Raw genomic sequence first — 20,285 nt, 5'->3', positions numbered from 1 at the left:
GTTTATCCGGAAGTCCATGAGGCGTGTCTGCTCCATCTCCCAGAAAACAGACACTGTGCTAGAGAAGGCAGTGAACTCACGACATCGGATATTTTCCAGGATCGACAGTTCAGCTGTGTGAGGCTTTGCAGGTCAACTGTCCTGGGGCTTGGAGGAGGCTGGCTTTCTCTGTGTCAGTTCTCTGAGAATTACGAAAACAACTGGTGTTGCTGTTGATCAGAGTAGAACCTTTGACTTCTGTTTGATTTCGAGATGGGGTTTGTGGTATCCTCCAACCACCCCTGGCCCTGCAGTCTCGGTCTCCTAAGGTTTCTCTATGTAGTCCTGGCTGTCCTGGAACTCACAAAGATCCACCTGCCTCTGCTTCCCACATGCTGGAGTGCAGGGATTAAAGGAATGTATTACCATGCCTGGCCAAACATGCTGTATTTTATTCCGTAATTTTATTTTATGCATCTGGGTGCTTTGCTTTTGTGTATGTTTAGGTACCTTGTGTATGATGGTGCTCTTGGAGGGCAAAAGAGGACATTAGACTTTCTGGAACTGGAGTTATGGATGGTTGTGAGCTGACCTGTGAGGGCTGGGAATCAAACTCAGGGCCTACAGAAGGACAGTCAGAGCACCTAACTAGCTGAGCCATTTCTCTGCTCATGACACCCCCCCCCTTTTTTTTCTGGCAAAATAAGGAAAAAAAATAAGGGCAAAAACAGTGGTTGCATCTGGGCCTGAGGCTCATCTAGAGATGATGTTCATTGGAAGATCAAAGAAGACTAGGGATTGTTCACTACGGCTTTGCAGCTTTGGAAGTTTTTCCTACTTAGTGGGTAATTCATTGGTGTGTTAGAAGTGGAATACCACGTGTTACGATGGCACAGGACGTAAGTGCAGGGGTCCCTTGGGCTCTTCCTCCATCCCTAGATTTCTTAGAAATTTAGTGGTAGAAGGGAATTGTAATTAGAGAGGCAGGTGGATCTTTGTGGGTTCCAGGGCAATTGGGGTGCCTAACTGCTAGGGCTGGTAGGAATTCTCAATTAAATATACAGAAAGCACTATCATCTTCAACAAGTTTATATTAGCTTGAAAGCAATTTCTGCGTGTCCATAGATATTCATTCAGTCAAGTAATCTTGCTGTGTTAATAGGCTATGTAATTGATATAGGATTACAGCCATGTATTGAATATATATATATATATATATATATATATATATATATATATATATGGATTAGAAAATAGGATTGTGCAGTTTTATACTTAGGACACTAGCTCAAAATAAGGGAGATAATATTTTCTGTTTATGCAAAGAGTGTGACTGGGTTTTGGTTGTGGAACCAAGTGCTATCAGAACCAAACAAATGAAATCTTTTTTTTCCCCCCGGGACTGGGGACCGAACCCAGGACCTTGCACTTCCTAGGTAAGCGCTCTACCACTGAGCCAAATCCCCAGCCCCAACAAATGAAATCTTAATCCACTAGACGCGGCTGGTCCTGTAGTTGACAGCTTGCTACATGCTTTCTCCAGCAGTAACTGAATGTCAGCTTGTGCTACTTTTCGATGTAAAGACAATGGTCTGCTTGCTTTCTCTTTTCTAAACTCTTGGACTTGTTTTGTTTTAGTGAAGCTTAAATTCTGTATTTTTTTATGTCAGAAAAGACATATTTTGATAAAGACAGTCCCATTCAAGCTAATAACTGGGAAAGGGATTTGGTTCTAGTGATTCTGTAACTGCCTGGTAATTATGGGTAATTAATTGAGTTTTTGAGATTGCTGACCAACTTTCAAACTACTCATTGATGATTTATATTCATGCCTGGAGAATATCTGCTTTAGAGAGACATAGAGTTGTGGAGAGCCAATTCTGGGGAAGAAATGAAGGATCTACTGGGAAAGATGGTGTTGACACTCTGAAGTCATTTTTTTTCTTTTCTTTTTTTCGGAGCTGGGGACTGAACCCAGGGCCTTATGCTTGCTAGGCAAGCGCTCTACCACTGAGCTAAATCCTCAACCCCCTGAAGTCATTCTCGACCTTGTAGAGCTCAGCATTTGCAATAAGGAACATTTACATGCCTGAGCAGAAAAAAACCATTGGGTGCATGTGTGGTCTCTCCCAGATTTCTATGTTGAAATCTATACTCCCTTGTAACCATATACATCTTTATGTGTATACCAATTGAATGTTAATTTTGCATCTTAATTCTGTGAATGTGTGCCTAGGCGATGGGAAGACTGTGTACCGCGATGAGTACATTGACATATAGAAACTATAAATCTCAGTCAGTCTTCACTTGCAAATGATGTCAGGACTACCACCAACAGGATGTTACCCAAAAGAAGTCTCTGGAATGATTTTTCCACATAAGGGATTCTAACAAAAGAATCTCGGATATTTAAACAGAAGCCACTGTTTTCTTAAAATAGCCTTCCTTGAAGCAAGCTGAGCATTCAAAAATTATTGTACTGATTTCAGAACCTTTTTACTAAAAAGTTAGTAATTTCCATGGCACAAAAGAGTGGCCTTTATTTTATAAATGATCAGTGGAATGAAAAAAGGTGGCTGGAAATAAAATATAGGTGTATCTTAAACAGTTCTGTGTGAAGCTTCCCAAGATGACATGGGAATAATGTCTGTGATAATCATCTTTGAAGCATCTCACTCATTTTCTGGTTTCAGATCTTCTGGCATATTTCTTAAATCAGCATCATTATCACAAAGTCACGCCTCATCAATATTTGAACTTGAGGTCAAAACATTGCATAAACTCCCACAATAACCACTGAGAACAGTTTCTTCTCTCTACTCTCTCACGGCTCTATAGTGATGTCCACATTTGCTTTTTCAAGGCTTCTGCCATGTCCACTGGCAGAAGCAACCTAGTAGATCAGATGGTTGGCTGATTTGAATAGAGCCATTCCTTGGCCCTTGTTTTAATTTAGGTAGCTTGCCTCGATCTGCCCAGGAGCATATAATTGGAGAGCAGAAGGATTCAGCTGAGAAGACCAAGTTCTTTGGCAATATTTTTGTATCTCCCACCATCCCTTGGCTGGGCACTGATTTTAATTTCCTTATCTTAATAGGACCACTAAATGAATCATTTGAGTAATAAAACCACATTTTTTTCCACATGGCATAATATTTTAGAGAGACGCCTATGGCCTGCAGAGAGGTTTAGAAGACCAGAAACAGATTCATCCTTCAACAGAGCATGGTGCAAGTGAATCATTAATCATATTTGGCTTAATTTTCAGATCCAGCATTAACATTTGTAAATGAAATGTTGCTCATAAACTCATGGGTTTGAACACTTGATCTCCAGCTGGTGGCACTGCTGAGAAGACTGGAATCTTTGAGAAGAGTTTAGCTGCCAATCACAGCCCACAGGCCACTAGGGTTAGGCCTTGATGGTAACTGAACCCTGCTTCCAGTCTTCTCAGATTTCTGACACAGTGTGATGTGTTGAACAGATGTCTGTTTCGTGCTTCCATTGCAGTTGACTGTGTCATCCCAGATTCTCTATCTCTTCTCCATGAGAAACCCTTCTTTTTTGAGTTATTCTTATCAAGTAATTTTCATAGCTATGGAAGAAAATAACTAATAGAACCATCATGCCTGTGTTATGGAAGGGTAGGAAAGAATGAGCAGGGAGGTCAGAAGGATGTAAGGTCCTCTTTGGGACTGGGCATCTACTGCAGAAGTGACATGGCAGATTTTAACTTCTATGAGAAACATCTTATGCTTTATGAGTTTTTTCTTCAATTGGTCCCGACACCTAGAATAAACGTTTCCCTTAGGATGTAAAACTAAGTATCACTTTCTGCTCATTCAAATAAAAGTTAGTGAAGATTTTTTTTATTTGTGCTGAATATCTTATTTGAGATTAAACTAATTAATAGAGACTAACAGACTCCAGTTCCCCCTTCTCTTTCATTGGTTATAGTATGACATATTAGTTTATATTAAGAGAGTTAGCATTTGCAAGCAATACAACATTATAATGCTAACATATTTTAAAGACAAGTACCGAGGAGATGTTGTAGCCAAACAGAATGGGGAATCTGGCATTCCAATAAACTAATTTATCATTATTGTGATTAGGTAAAGGACACGTCTTTTATATTGAGAAAGAGAAACTGACTTGAGAAGTTATCCCCCCTGAAATGAGTACTGTCTTAGACAGTGCCTGGTACAGAATGAACGAGTGTTCAGTGACAAGTTGATTCTTCTACAGGTTGCCTTTGTTTGATGATTCCTCTTATTTCATAGTTTGGCTGAGTATAGAATTGCAAGTTCAAAATAATTTTGCTCCATAGCTTTGAAGTTATGAATCTCTTGTCATCTGATACTGACTTTTGTAAATTAAAGCAAAACAAAACAGAACACTTGCAATGTGAGTCTTGTTTGTGTCTAAGACTTTTTGATTTATTTGATTTTTGATTTATTTCCTGGTTCTTAAATGTTTTTCTGGAAGCCTTGTAGATCTCACTTGTTGGGATTATGATATTTCCCTTCAATAGGCTAAAATTGCTGTGTTTAGCAAATTCCAAGTGATACCTGCTTTGTCCTTGGTAAAGCCATTGAACTCAAGCCCATGGTCTTTTATTCTGTACAGAGAACATGATGTATTTTGTTACTTTTATTCTTTTCTGTTTTTCCCTTCTGGGTCCAAGTTTTGCCAGCCATTATGCTTGTGATTTTGAAAGCATTAACCTCTAACATCTTTGGTCATCAACTGCACCATTATAAAGTGGAAATCATAATCCCTGGGAGGAGGGGTCAGGACTCACTATGTCAATCATTTTCCCCTTTCAGATGCTGTGCAGCTCTGAGTCTATCCATTTAGTCAAGGCTCTCAAATCTAAAAATAGACCTCAGGCTCCTGCAGTGATGTCTAGGTTGTTTTTAGCACGAAGATTATTGCACATGACTCAGGTCTTCAAGGTAGCACTGGCTTGTTTGTGAAAGCCCTTCGAATAGTGTAGCCAGTGGGCTTTGTGGCAAACACTGAGGCCAATCCCAAGGCAAATATCAAAGTGTGTGTGCGCAAATGGGAAGAATGTTGATTGACACTTGTTGATTACCCTTAACACTTGCTTTAAGGTAGATAGTTATATAATAAACATTGGGATCTATGAAATTCTCACATAGACTCACTAGCATATTCAGAAACATAGCTCTGACCATGTTCTGTTCCTTGTTAGAGTCTTCATTAGATCGTCATTTGTTCATAAAGCTAACATGCCACCTTAGCCGAGTTTTCAAGCTCTGTAGAACATTGGAACTACTGAAATGTCCCAGTTTTGTGAGCCCCGTTGTCAAACCCAAGGTTTTACTTTGTTTCCTGGGTCAGTTTTGCTTCACTATTGCCTTCCTCTGAGATGCTATCTCCCACTTATACCAAGGAGATCAATTTCTTTCAATTAGTCTCAGAGGCTTCTTCCCCCCCCACAAAGCTTTTACCAGACTCTGTAACTCCATCTTCTGATTCTCTTTGTGGGCCAGAGCCTACAGGTTACTTGTGTGTTTCTTTTTTTTTTTAAATTTATTTATTTTATGTATGTGAATACACCATCACTCTCTTCAGACACCAGAAGAGAGAATCAGATCTCATTACAGATGGTCGTGAGCCACCATGTGGTTGCTGGGAATTGAACTCAGGACCTCTGGAAGAGCAGTCAGTGCTCTTAACCGCTGAGCCATCGCTTCAGCCCCACTTGTGTGTTTCTTATGGTACAAGGCCTCCTGCGTTTAGGTGATTCGTATCTGGAAGGAGGAAAATGCATCTTCTGTTCTTGTTCAGTCAAGGGGAGTCTATTTCACTGGCTTGAAAGAGGAAGCTCAGGGAGGACTCTTCATATCATGTCCACCACAAGCCTGCTGTGAGCCAAGATCCCAGTAGTACAGGGACATAGATTCCCATTACAGGATGATGCTCGTCTTTCTGCCATGAAATGATAGGTTGACAAGAGAAGACTAGGTAGGTTTCCTGGGTCCAAAGATAAATGAGATGGCCTCATAAACATTTCTGAAATCTGTTGGTGATGTGGTGATTCCCTCTTAGGTAGAACACACGTTAAAGGAATGAGTAATGGGATCACAAGATGCATGGCATGAAAATATCAAAGGCAACTGTCCAGGAGTAAATGCTGTGTGGGTGACTTAAGGCGAGATTGGGGATGCTTCAGTTCTTCTTAAAAGAGAGAACAAAAATATTCATAGGAGGAGATATGGAGACAAAGCTTGGAGCAGAGACTGAAGGAATGGCCATTCAGAGCCTGACCCATCTGAAGATCCAGCCCATACATATACAGCCACCAAACCCAGACAATATTGCTGATGCCAAGAAGTGCATGCTGACAGGTGCCTGATACAGCTGTTCCTGAGAGGCTCTGCCAGAGCCTGACAAATACAGAGGCTGATGCTAGCAGTCAACCATTGAACTGAGAATGGGGTTCCCATTGGAGGAGTTAGAGAACGGATCGAAGGAGCTGAAGGGGCCTTATCCCATAGGAATAAGAATACCAACCAACCAGAGCTCCCAGTGACTAAACCACAAGCCAAAGAGTACACATGGACAGACCCATGGTTCTAGCTGCATATGTAGCCTTGTTGGGCATGAATGGGAGGAGAAGTCCTTGGTCCTGCCAAGGCTGGACCCCTCAGTGCAGGGGAATGTCAGGGGGAGTAAGAAGGGGGGTTGTTGGGGAGGAGGAACACCCTTATAGAAGAAGGGGAGGAGGATGGGACAGGGGGTTTATGGATGGGAAACTGGGAAATGGGATAACATTTGAAATGTCAATAAAAAATATTCAATAAAAAAAGGAAGACCAGAGTTTCATTCTGGATACCATATGAGAAGATTTTTTTCTTAAGTCAGTTTTTTGAAAAGAAAGAAAGTATATACATTTACCTTGCAGTTTAATACAAGCTGGGCATGGTGCCACATGTCTTTAATCATAGCACCCAGGAAGCAGAGGCAGGTGGATTTCTGCGAATTCCAGACCAGACAGTGCAACATCAAAAAAACCATTTCAAAAGAAAAAAATAGAAAGAAAAGAGAAAGAGAAAGAAAGGAAAAATTAGCCAATGCTAGTTTTCCAGCTGTCAGAGCCCTTGTCCCTGTTTTTACTGAGTACTTGCCCCTCAGCTTAGGGAGCCCCTATACATGACCTAAACGCATGGACATAAAAATAAATGCATTCAAATAGCTGCCAAGGGAAATGTAATAATGGACACTATTATTTTTTGTAATATATGTTAATATATGCCAATAAACAAAGATATAGCCCTGCCTTGATGATACCTTCCTTCAGTCTGTCTTCCCTACAGAATAAGATTGCTAAAAAAAAAAAAAAAATCCCAGGTCTTTTTTCAGTGGCATATTTATATCTTTATATCCATTCAACATATCTATTTTGCTTTATTTTATTTTATGCAAATGGGGATAATACTAAACAACTCCTATTAATCAGTTCCTTTTGCTTTACTTCTATACTTTGACGTTCTGTTTTTGATGGGCTGACTCAGTTCTCTTTATTGCCCTCTGACATTCTGTAGTCTGAGCACACTGCATTTGACTGGTATATAGCTCTTCTCTTGTTCCATAGAGATGCCTTATGACTATGAATTATAGTCATAGAACAGTTTTGTTAATATATAATTCACGATACAATGTATTGCATTTTAATTATGCTGTGATTAGAGGCTTTTCAGATGCCAGGACCTAATCTTACAGCTCATTTTTTAAAAGTGAGTTTTCCTTTTATTATTTCGTGTATAGGGAGAGATGGATGAGTTCTTTCCATAGTTAAATGACCAGAGTTCCATTGTGGATACCATACGAGAAGTTTTTTTTTTCTTAAGTCAGTTTCTTGAAAAGAAAGAAAGTATATACATTTACCTTGCAGTTTAATACCAAGCAATTCAGTCTAGTTTATTATGTTAGCTTGTTGATGTCTGTTTGTATTTATATCTGTCGTTAACTCCCTTGTGATTCACACTTCGAGAGGGTTGGATAAGAGTCTATTAATAATATATTGTTGCAATCTGATTCTCCTCTACCTGCATTCATTTGCTTTACAAATGTGTGCTCCATATTCATCCTTACTTTCCCTTTCTCGTGGGTTGCACCAATCGGCACTGTTGTGAATTCTTGTTTTTCTGATGAATGCTGTTTACCCCGAGTTCACTATGACTGGAGATTCAGGGTGCTTCCTTCCACTCCTTCCTTTTTTCCTCTCTTCCTTGCCCTACAAGTCTCTCCCATACTTTTGTTTTCTGTCTTTGGGGACCACTGGTTCGTAGGAGACTTCTCTTTTCCATAGAATAGAGAGGAGGTGATCTTCATGATTGAACTGAAAATCTGTCTCCTTTCGGTAGGCGAGCTTAGCTGTGTAATGTTTCTGAAACAACATGGAAACGTGGTATTATTATTGCTGGATTTTTTTATTGTTTTACAACTCATACATTAAAAATAAAAAAAACTAAAAATATTTTCCGAACCTCGTGTTTATTTTTTCTTAGAAAAGTTGACGTTTTGTTACATTTCCATTTAGTAATTATGAGAAAATTAGAGAGAAATTCTTAAATAACCTTTGAAATCATCTTTCCCCAAAAATCAGTCTTAAAGCTAATATTATTTTCTGTATACCTCCTCTTTCTGCCAGCTGATGTTAGCATTCTGAAATAAATTATGTACAATTCCCCTGTGAGTTACCACTTTACCCCTCTTTGACCTTATATTCCAAGGGACTCCAGTGTGCTGCATGCCATGCCCTCCCTCCTTAAAGTTTAATCTCCTTTTCTTCTTTCAGAAACTTTGTTTTTCCATTTCCATACACTATTTGCATCTCATTGTGACAATACAATCACACACTTGATGGCACCTTTGTACTGCAGCTAATTCCATTGTTCGTGCCAGACGTGTTGGCTCTGTCATGTATATTCTGCCCATGTCTTGGTTGCTGCAGTTTACCATTTAGCAAACCCAAGACCCCAGGAGAATACAGCTCTCTAGTTTGTAAACTTCTAAACATCGTTACACTTCTCACTCATGAGTCTTTCTGTTTATGATCCTCCTTATTTCTTTTTCTTTCTTCAAGCGTTTCAAGGTTATTAAGCTGAATCCACCAAAAATATGCAATGGATGGATTTTTCCACCCTCCTTACTAGCTATCAAAGAGTTTAACCTTCAGAGACAGGGTTATAGTGTAAAGTTTTTCTGGGAAACTGTGTTATTTTTTTCCTAATAGTTTTTTTATTAATAAGTGTGTGTATAAATATGTATATATTATATATATGAAAATTTTACTCTTACCCTCCTCTTGTCTATACTCACCCCCACTGATCTCCTCTGCTTCCCAAACAAGCCCCCTCTTCTTTCATTTCTCTCTCTCTCTCTCTCTCTCTCTCTCTCTCTCTGTTTTATTTATTTCTTTGTTTTGTAATGAAATAACTTTCATTAGAGTTGCTAGCAACATGGATGAGTGTTCCTCTATAGGAGCATAGGCGCCTGACCAAAGGCTATAGCCCTAAACTCATAAACTATTTACTGGGTATGAATCCTCAGTGAGGTGTGGGACCCATGAATCCCTTCTGCTCCTTGACAGAATGACGAAGCTTTCTGTCTTAGGTAGATCTTGCAAGTAACTGCAGTTGCTGTAAATTCAGGAACGCAACGGCCATGTCATGTAAAGAAGTCAGGGTTTCACCTCACACTTCTATTCTCTTCCCCTTTCCCTAATATTCTTATTGTTCTTTCTCAATTTACTGAACATTGGAGGGCAGGACATAGATGTCCCATTTTTACACGATCACTCAACAGTTGTTTCTTTTCAGCCCCTCTGACCTTCACAGTAATTGCTCACCGCAGTAAAAAGAGGCACACTAAGGCACAGACACACTTAGTGACTTGACAAGGATATCAGGGTCATCTATCAAATCAACAGAAACCCCACTATAGCCTGTGACTTCCCTAGCCTTGGTGTTTTGATTGAATTTAGAATATTATACCTCAGTTCCCTCTTGTGACGCTGGTGTCAAACCTAAGGGAGAGGGATTGGTTACATCCTTAATATATTTGTCACTATTGCTGTAGTGAGTACAACTTCCCTGACCAGTCAGTAATGTGCCCAGAGTCCATAACTGATTAAGATGGTTGATGCCAATTCTCTCCCAGTAGACAAGACACTTCTTAGTCATAGCCTGATTTCTCTATATTGTCTTCTATATGATCTCTTCAGCTGTAGCATTTTTCTTTTGTACAGTTTTCATGCGTAGCCCACAGTAGTAGCGACTGCCTGAGTTGCTTTTGTGGGTTCTCAGGAGCCTCCTTAACCACGTGCTCAAAGTTTATACTAGGATCATATTATGAACATGTTCTTATGCTTAACTTTTATGTTTATCCTTTTGCATTGTTCTTATTTCTTCTGTGTAGATTTGTCTTTTAAGTATTCTGGTCTGGGGGGGAGGGTGGGACGGGGGGTGTGGCTGTGCATCGCTGTGCATTCAGAAGTCAGTGAACAGCTTGCAGTCTATTCCGTAATTACAGTTTTCTTGGGTTACTTAATATACTGAAATTAAATGTCCATGTTCTGCTTGAGTAAATTCCATGCTCCTTGCTACTATCTTTTCAACTTACTTAGGCATCTTTAAGGCACACCTTTGTTGGAGGCTCTTGGTTGCCTCTGCTGCATTCCTGTGTGTGAAGTCATCACTTCAGGCACTGGGACTGTTTGTGAAGAGTGTGTCCGGATCTTTCTCCTGAGGCCCGGAGAGGGTTGAGGACCTTCTCCTTTCAGCTTTCCGAATGCCCCACCCCCACTTCCTCAAGTCCTTCTCCATCTCCTGTGAGTCTCTCTCAATCATTCCTGTCACTTTTCCTGTGGACGTGTTCACTCTAATTCTGTGTTGCTGCTGTTGTTTTAACTAATGCAACTCCAAGAATCCTCTACTTCTAGCAATTCTTTTAATTTCATTCCCCATAAAGCATTATTTTTGGCCCATCATGGAATAAGAGGTCGGGATGTCCTCTTTCCCAGCAAGGACGTTATTCCCCCAGCTCTCTTGCTCCTTCTTTGTTCTGTTCTCCTCAGATCATTTGCAGTTTTGAGGGGATGAGAAGAAAGGCGAGTACTTGTTTTGTACATTCAATCTAATTTTTCTTAGGAGAAGCCTTCAGGAAAATAAAAACCGAAGATGTGCAGCCAAGATATTTATGACTTTATGGATCACAACTTAGGCCACAAGCTCGTGTAGAGAAAAAATATTACCAATGGCTTTGTATCCGTGAGGCAGCCTTGCTCTGCTCTCTCTACTTCCCTGGTTTCTCTGAAAGTTTGCCTTTTTCCTACTCTAGAAATTTTTATTTTTCCCATAGGTATTTTATGTCATCAATCTTTCTATATAGCATTCTTGGAAAAAAGATATATCATCTTCCACAGTAAATGAAATCTGTACCTTACTCTATATCTGCACGCTGCAGATGAGAACCACACTCCTCACGGTATGGCCCTTCGCACTGCCTTACCCCCTATGTGTCAGACCTTCCTTGAACAGCTGTGTATTTTTTCGTGAGGAGTAACATTCATGCTTGAATCCTTTGTCATTTGGGGGGACTTACCTAATATTTCATGGTTTTACAGTTTCTGTACTTTATTTAGAGCCAGTTACAGAACTAAACAGATCATTTAAGTGTTCCCACCACCGCCCCACTTACCCATCTTGAGACATTATACCTTCTTGACAAGAAGGGATAATGGATCAACATTCAGTAGAACAGGTGGAAGCCTTTTCACATAATTGGATGAAGTACACATTGTGATTCCTGTTATCCAGAGGGTCCATGAGTCACTCAGTAATTTCTTTTAAGAAGAAATTCCCAGGAGTGGTTAAACTGGTGAGATGTTCTAGGCATTCTCAAAGAAAGGAAACAGCTGCAGGAGGAAAGAGAGAAAAGCATTGTGGGTAACATCGGGCTCACCAGGTGTGATGCCACATCATATTATGGGCCTAAGCAGTAGTGTACCATAAAAGAAGGAGGGATGCAGAGAGAACCAGAGCTTCCGACTTTTCATATCAAGGCAGACACTATACATGCTGACTACTGTAAAAATCTGATTTTGAAACTTGTGTTTTTAGAATACTGTGCAGATTGAGCATTCATAGCAGTGGCCATCCAAAGACTCACAAATCAAAGAAATCTCAGCCCTCAGGAGGCAGAATCGGGAGTATTTCTGTGAGTTAGAGGCTAGCCTGGTCTACATAGTGAGTGCCAAGCCAGTCAGAGCTACAAAGTAAGACCCTGTCTTAAAAAACAAACAAAAACAAAAACAAAAAACACCCAGAGTCATGTAATCAGGTATGTTTTCATTCAGAGTTAGCCATTAGTTAAGATAAGAAGGGAGGCTTGATTTTGTTCCCAGAGTGACTATTCTTTCCCCTTTGGCTCTACATGAAGATAACATCCACCATGCACAAGACAGTGCTCTGCTGGATATTCTGGGAAGAGCAGGAGAGTTAGAGCCTGAGCCTCACCAGTAAGTATTGCAGTTTCCTTAGTCAGAACGGCCTACAGAATAAGAAAGAATTTACATGTTATATATCCAAAGCACTGTTAAGCACAGACCAAAACATAAAAAGTAGATACAAAAAGGCACAAAACAATGACTTCTATGACTTAGATGGAAGGATGACTTTCTAGTGGAATGACCTTTGACCTGTAGCACAGTGTGTAAAAATAGATGAAGGGACAGAGAAATCTGTGTTGGGTAAGTAAGGTCAAGAAGAGGGGCATGTAGGACTTAGTAAAGAAAAAATATTATCCCTCCTAACACCTGTCCCCTTGTACATAGACAATTTGTAGACTGTAGTAGTTAGAAGTTAGACATGTCTCTGTTTTCATGTAGTTATATTCAACGTGACTGAAGCACACATACATAGGAGACATGAGCTGACCTTTCAATTAGCAATAATCGCGGCTCGGATAAACCTCATTGGCTACGATGATGAGCTGACCTTTCAATGAACTAGTATGTGCTAACAAGAAGTATAGAGAGGCCAGACAAGACTGGAATCTGTGAAATGGGATTCATTCATATCTGCTTTGCAGACTTGTTAGAATAAAATAAAATACGTATAATGTCTAACAAATTTCTGAGGAGTTGACACATGACCGTTTTCTCACACCATTACCACGTGGTTCTGGGACAACTTGAGCTATACAAAAGGAGAGACCTATGATGGACATATGCAAAAGGAAACTTTTGGAAAGTGTGTGGCTTTGCTTAGGCTGTGAAAGATTTGTGAGGGTTGGAAACCTGATGAGTCCTCTGGGCAGAGGGAGGGCGCAGAATGTGTGGAGTTTTGGGAGCAGCTTTTGTTGCTGAGTGTAGAGGGAGAAAGTGTGAGCTTGGACTTTCGAGAATGCTGACACTCCTCAAACGTTTTCTTCTGCCCACATGTCCCTTGAACTATTGTGACTACTTGCTAACTTGTCAGTCCCATTGGCAAATAATGATTAGGATTTGAGCAACTTTAAATTTCCCACGGAAAGTAGCATAGACCTTTCTTTCTATGTAGTAAGGGCCACTGTAAATATATTTACTAAGCAGGTTAATGACAGGAAATAAATACATCCATCAGAAGCAATCATGATGTGAAGAGGACCCTTTTCGCCAATCTGTATTGAGCTGTGTAGTTCAGACTGGGAATGAACACGCACAGTGACAGTCTGGGTCTCCTCGAGAGGTCCAGGTAGGGTTCTGTTCTCGTTTATTGGCACATGGGCTTGCCCAACCCATAAGCTGATTGACAGTGTGTATTTCTCTCTGACACGGTTTCCTAGCTGCTATCCTTCCAGCTTTATTTTCCCAATGAGTAACCAGTGCTACTTTGTAGGAGGGACGCTTAAATACTAAAAGTAGCATAGTAGCCGAAACATATTGACTATTAATATTAATAATCATGATAATAGTTGTTTTTGTTATTTTTCAGTTGAAATGCTGATATGCACATTTTTTTTTTGAAAGTAGAGGCGCAGGGGGATTGAAGCTAAAGCTTTACCCATGCTAAACAGGAACTGTACAACTGTGCTACAACCCTAATCTGATATGTTTTGGGTGGAAAAAAAGTTACTTATGCTCTGTCAAAATATTAATAAAAAAACATACAGGGCTATAGCATGATGTCTGTTGACCCTGCTATGTTCAAAAAATCTTTGCAATTGTGAAGAAAAAAGGGCCCTCTCAAAGAGTCTTTCCAAACAAGAATTGAGGTTTCCTCAACCTTAATCGTGCTCTCTTTTGAGTGTAAATACAATCTTGGATTCGTTCATCTTCAGTATGCTTCTGAAAGCATCAGTCATGGGTCTCGTCTGTGAGGACTTTAAAGTTTAAGTGACTTGGTAGTGAATGATACAACCATTGGAAATTCATAGTGGTAAAAAGAGTATGCCAAGGTTAAAGTTTTAACCTGTGTCTATTAACTAAAAAGCCACATGGAACACAGTCAGTGTGGGCGCCTGAAGGAGATTACTGAAAACAGACATCACCTGGCTTAAGTGTACACGCTGTCTTCGTTTCTTTTAGTATGTTGGCTATTAAAAGTGTTTAATTTTTCAGAGACAGCCTTTCCAGCATCAGAGAGTTGTAAAATGTCTTTTATTTTCCACTGAAAATGTAGAAACTGTAATTTTCATGTGTACCAAAGAGGGTCTATCACTCACGTTTGAGCAATTAGCTCTCTGTCGAATGATTTTAAGAATCCATACAGGGTTGATAGGTTGGACATCGGTCAAGTCAAAACCTAGATTCTGTCTTGACAAAAAGGAGCCGCATTATGGCGTAGCAGGCTCAAGGGTGTGTATGAAGCAATGTTAGTTTGAAGGCACCCAGACTTCAGACCTGGGAGTGAGCCTGAGACATTCTCATAGATCCTCATCAGTTCTCAAGCTCTGTGTTCTTTTCTCTTAAGCTTCTTCTTTAAGAGAGTCTGGTTTATCCTACTATGTAGTTTCATCTCCCTTGGTGCATCTATGATCCTGGATCTATAATTCCTGTTAGTATTGCAACCCAGAGAGTACAATGTTTTAATTTAAAAGCTGATGTCTGTCTATCACTGAGTCAGTGAAATATATTATTTAATATTATACCTAATTTAATATTTAGGTTTTTATTATTTAGTAATATACCTAATATTTAATAATATACCCAGTATCTAACAATTGGACACACAGTGTTATTTAATTTATTATTTAATAATATACCTAATTATTTAGTAATACACCTAATTAAATATTTATTATTTATTATTTATTTTTACTGATATACCTAATTATTTAATAATATGTGTAACATCTAACAACGTGGACACACAATACATTATTTTCTTTTTTCTTTCTTTTTTTCTTTTCTTTTTTTTTGGAGCTGGGGACCGAATCCAGGGCCTTGCGCTTCCTAGGCAAGCACTCTACCACTGAGCTAAATCCCCAACCCAATACATTATTTTCTTAAGGGATAAGGTGAAATAAATAATTTTGGTTTTGATGAAATGCCAGTAAGATATTTAAGACTAAAAATAAAACTATATATATATATATATTATTTTCACTGAAACTGAGGAGACAGTGAGGTATAAAATGGTTAATATTCTTGAAGTTATGTTTATACTGAGAGTTTTGTCAATATAAGTTCAAGATTATACGAGATCCTTTTATTTCACAGATGGTAGTCTATCTCTGTAGCAATTTTGTAGTAATTTTCTTTAAAAGACTCTCTGTTTCTGTCTCTCTGTCTCTGTCTCTCTATCTCTCTGTCTCTGTCTGTCTGTCTGTCTGTCTGTCTCTCTCTCTCTCTCACACACACACATATACCACACACACACACACACACACACACACACACACACACACACACATACAGACATGAAAAACATGAAGGTTTGAGGTGGGGGAAACGTACCTTTAGGCAGGCCTGAGGTTCTGAGTTTAATTAATTCCTGGGACTCTCTCTGTCAGCTGCAGAAGTTAAGTGACTTCTACAAGCTGTTTTCTGAACACTCCATATGTACCGTCACATGTATGCACTCATACATATGCACATGTGCACATTACTGTCATGAAATTAGAAATAGAGTATTTGAGAGGAAGCAGGGTCTAGTGTGAAGGTGTGGGAGACAGACGAGTCTCATGGGGGTGAATGTGGTACATGTACACAATATAACTGAATGTAAATATTATTTTGAAACCATAATGAATATATGCATAATGGATATATGCATAATGAACTCGCATAATGAATATATGCCAATAACATTTATCATGATAAGCCTAACTAGATAAGGATAAAACTGATGATCCCAAATTAGACCTGTCTGAGATTGCCTACCTTAAGCACACTGAATGACCTTTCTCCTAGACACTGAGCTGAGGAGACATTGGGGTTTGGAATTCAGAGTAGGGAGTCCTTTTGAGGAATAGGAACTCAGCCTGTGCAGAAATCAGACTCAGGTGAGGCAGTCAAGCACTCCCCCTGTGGATGCGGTTGGCATGGTTACATGGAAGGTGTGTGTCTCCATAGCCATCTGTGCTCCCACCTGCCCCGCTGATGAGGCTATCCTGCCACTCTCTGCAGAAGGCAGAGCCTTCACACCGGGGGCAGTGCCTGGCCTGTGGGTTGCTGCTAAGGAACACCATGTTGCAGCAGGCTTTGCCAATGCCACAGTCCAGACTGAGTTAACCCTCGTGAAAACTCAGATTGGTTTTTATATGCAGGTTTTTTTTTTTTTGGATATTTTTGAGTGTTTCTTTCATTCTTTATTGGAAACTTCCTTGTTAAGGATTAGTCTTTGTTTTGTGTTTACTTGCCAACTTCCTCTAACCCCTAAAATATCAGAATAAAAATGAGTTATTTTAAAAAAAAGTAGCAAAAAAGTTATTAAAGGTTTAAGGTTGCTTTGAGCAGCAGCTGTTTTTTTTTAAGTGTTTTAATATGCTAAATTATGCAAACCTCTGCTTTTCCCAAATGTGTGAAGATCAGAGCAGATATCATGAATTCTTTTTCTATTTAACATTATTTATACTGATTGCCAGATTTGTGCTTAATAGGTAATATTCAACAGGCTATGACCTTGAGAATGGCTGGAAGTTTCATAGTAGAAACATTTTAGCTGCTTGCGACATGATAGATATCGCTTATGCTAAATCTAGCATTGAAATTTATGGCATAAATTAAAATGCTTCCCCAGTTTTAAGCGAGGGTTTCTTTCTGTGCCTCATACCTGATGTTACAGTTGCAGCATTTATGAATTGTGTGAGTAGCATAATTAAGTTAGGTTCACTTACATACACATATACTTTAACATATACAACTAACGTAATGTGTGTCAACAATGTAGCGTTCCTCTTCTGTTTTGCGTTGAAATCCTTTATCGAAACAGCTGCTTAGTCAACAAAGATGGCATTGAATTGCACTGTTTTGGAAAAAAAAAAAAAAAGAAGGGAACTAGATGCCTGTTAATCTGGTTCTTTAAATATCATAAACAAAAGTATCCGAATGAGTCTCCAAGGACAAAGGCGGGGTTCTGGGAGCTGTGATTGGCTGTAGCCCTGTCCTGTCTGCAGCCATCCTTAATTGGCTTTGGGTAGCCGGAGATCACAGAAGCAGGGTGACATTTATTACTTCCCTAGAGTTTCTTTGCACTGAGCCTTGAGATTCCCGAGGAGTAACCATCAAGGACTCCTTTCATTTCGTCTGTGGTCTCTAAGAGGGATCATTCTAGAAAGCCGAGCATGAGTTTGAGTGCAAGAAGAGTCACCCTGCCTGCCATAACGCCTATAGTTCTACAAAAGAGGGTAGGTGGATTATTTTACTTCTTCCAACCTTGCCAGTGTTTCCTGCCTCCATTTTTCTGTTACTGTGTATATGCTAACAACTTTGAAGCTTACATAACTGTGAGGAAAGAGTGGAATACCTTCGAGGCTGAAGGTACTTAAAAAGACAAATTATCGAACTCAAAGTTAGGGGGAAAACATTGCCAGAACATCTCTGTGGTAAAAATACGTCTATGTAAAAGCCACCTGTCTCAGTTACCGTCTGATGTGACTTAGACAGTGCAGACAGCGAGCTTCTCCCTTTTCTTCTTTTCTTCTGTAACTTCGGGCATCTCTGCCTTTAGTTCAGCAGGAGATCTGCAAGGTGCTGTGTTCTGCATTTGCGAAGGGCTCGCTTCTTTGTTTGTGTGTGACTCCGAGCGCAGCATCTGCCTCTTCACCGTTGGGAGGACTCTGTAAGAGTTGAACTGATTATCTTCATGTGTCGGCCCATCTCTGTGGAGTTCCTGTTTGCCCGAGAAAAATTTTCCCATTACATTCTCCTAGGAAAGGGATTTCTATTAATTATTAATCTAGTGAAGCCCACGTATGAAAATAGTAGGGGTTTTTTTTTTTTGGAAGATTACTTTCATGTCTTACTTGTGACATTTCATTTGGTAAGACTGTATTTGTCCCGTGCAATGTAACTACTGTAAGCTTCTCTTGCCAGCACAACCAGATGCCCCAAACTTACAGAACCACAGTTTTGGGGAACAAAGGCATGGAGACACGTTGCTGCAAAAATACCCTTTCTGAGTGGTTCTAGTGACACAAGACTCTATAGTGTTTCTTTACTCAGTCCTTTAAAAGTTAACTGTTAACTATTAGTGGATTCCATTAAGTCAAAGGTCATGTTTTAACTTACTTGAAACGGAACACATTGAACAACCAAAAATTTTTTTTAAAAAAGGAAACCTTTTTTTTTATTATTGGTTTTAATATTTAGCTTTTAGATTTTTTTTTCCAGCCGGTCAGTTGCTAGTTGCTAAGTCTGCCTCACTTGGCTTCATCGAGGCAACATTGTAGCATTGTCCATGTGTGTTATTTATTTTTCTTTATTTTCCTTCATGCCTTTCTTTCATGATAATCAAATAATTAAAACATTTTGCTTTGAGCTTGAATCTTTATCTTCGCTTATATTTAATGGCAGCGTTGGTTCTCGGAGGGATAGACATGTGGGAGAAGTATGTCAACATTTATCCAATCCCGTTCTGTTTGACTTCTTTACTCAGTTAACGTTACTGCATAGGATCGCCAAACCTCTACCGTGTGCTTTGTTTTATGGTCTGTTAGTGGGATTGGTTGCTTAGTCCCTGGGTTCTCTTACTGGCGGAGCCATGTTATCACATCATGACCCGTGTGGGGACAGCTTGGGTATAGGTAATTGATATCTGGGGCAGGATTGGGGGAGATGGTAGTTTGTGACCCTAAGGGTAGATCTCACATTGCCTTGGTTCTAGCTGAGATTTTAAGTTGCCTATTATTCATCACACAGCATGGAACAATGAAAAAGCCTCCCGCCATTTTTGAGAACCTTGACCTAATACCAAAGGTGGACTAGGTAGAAACAAAACTTGGCTGGAAAACAGTTTCCAACACAATCTACTGAAGAGAAAAACAAGGTGGCTTCGGAAAGCTGTACTTGCTCCTGCTTCCTTCTTAATAAATATCTTATCAGGATGCCATTATAACATTGCACATAACAATTCCCAAAAGCCAGTTCTGTGAGTGTATCTGTTGATGACCTGGAGCATCCTTGTTTTCTGAATCAATTTAGGCCATTTCTCCCAAAGGATCTATTTGTCTACTCAATTGGTTTGAAAACCTTGGTCTGTTTTTTGTCCCCTTAATTTTAGAAAAATTCCACTTTTCTGACTGAAAGTCATCCACCCGCTATGGTCACAAATTACTGTGTATTTTTTGTTTGTTTCTTTGTTTTACTTTCTTCTTTGAAGATATAAGAATTTTCTATACTTGCCATTTTTCTTATGCCCTAAAATTTTAAATGATTTTACACTTAGCAAGTGTTTCATTAAGTCTCCATTTGATTCCTAGCACTGCCCCCCGCAACAGACCTGACAAACACAAACACTTTAGGTATAGCCAGGGAGTGCCATTTCTCCTCTATTCCAGACAGCTCTGCTCACACATTTTGCAAAGAGCTTCAAGGCCTGGATGAGTGGTCCTTGCCAGACAATTTGAGCAGCTGGAATCCCTATCATTGGAAAAGTCAGGAACATTTCTGAACATGCTCAAAGGCACTTGAAGAGGGGATTCTTTTTTTTTTTTTTTTTTTTTTATTAACTTGAGTATTTCTTATATACATTTCGAGTGTTATTCCCTTTCCCGGTTTCCGGGCAAACATCCCCCTCCCCCCTCCCCTTCCTTATGGGTGTTCCCCTCCCAACCCTCCCCCCATTGCC

General features: G+C 39.6%; 1 protein-coding gene across 2 annotated transcripts in view; it reads left to right on the top strand.

Moving 5' to 3' along the window:
• The window catches only part of Grb14 (growth factor receptor bound protein 14), a 115,591-nt gene that overhangs the window by 27,733 nt on the left and 67,573 nt on the right, over positions 1 to 20,285 (top strand). The window contains exon 1 of one of the 2 annotated variants that reach the window (XM_039105748.2): positions 17,594 to 17,844. Coding sequence (XP_038961676.1) covers positions 17,782 to 17,844 — 63 coding nt within the window. The 5' untranslated portion in view covers positions 17,594 to 17,781. 2 annotated transcript variants of the gene reach the window in all.

This window comes from Rattus norvegicus, chromosome 3, assembly GCF_036323735.1.
Source record: "Rattus norvegicus strain BN/NHsdMcwi chromosome 3, GRCr8, whole genome shotgun sequence".
Taxonomy (NCBI): Eukaryota; Metazoa; Chordata; class Mammalia; order Rodentia; family Muridae; genus Rattus; species Rattus norvegicus.
The sequence above is the reverse complement of the archived record's forward strand: the minus strand, read 5'-3'. Positions and strand labels throughout refer to the sequence as shown.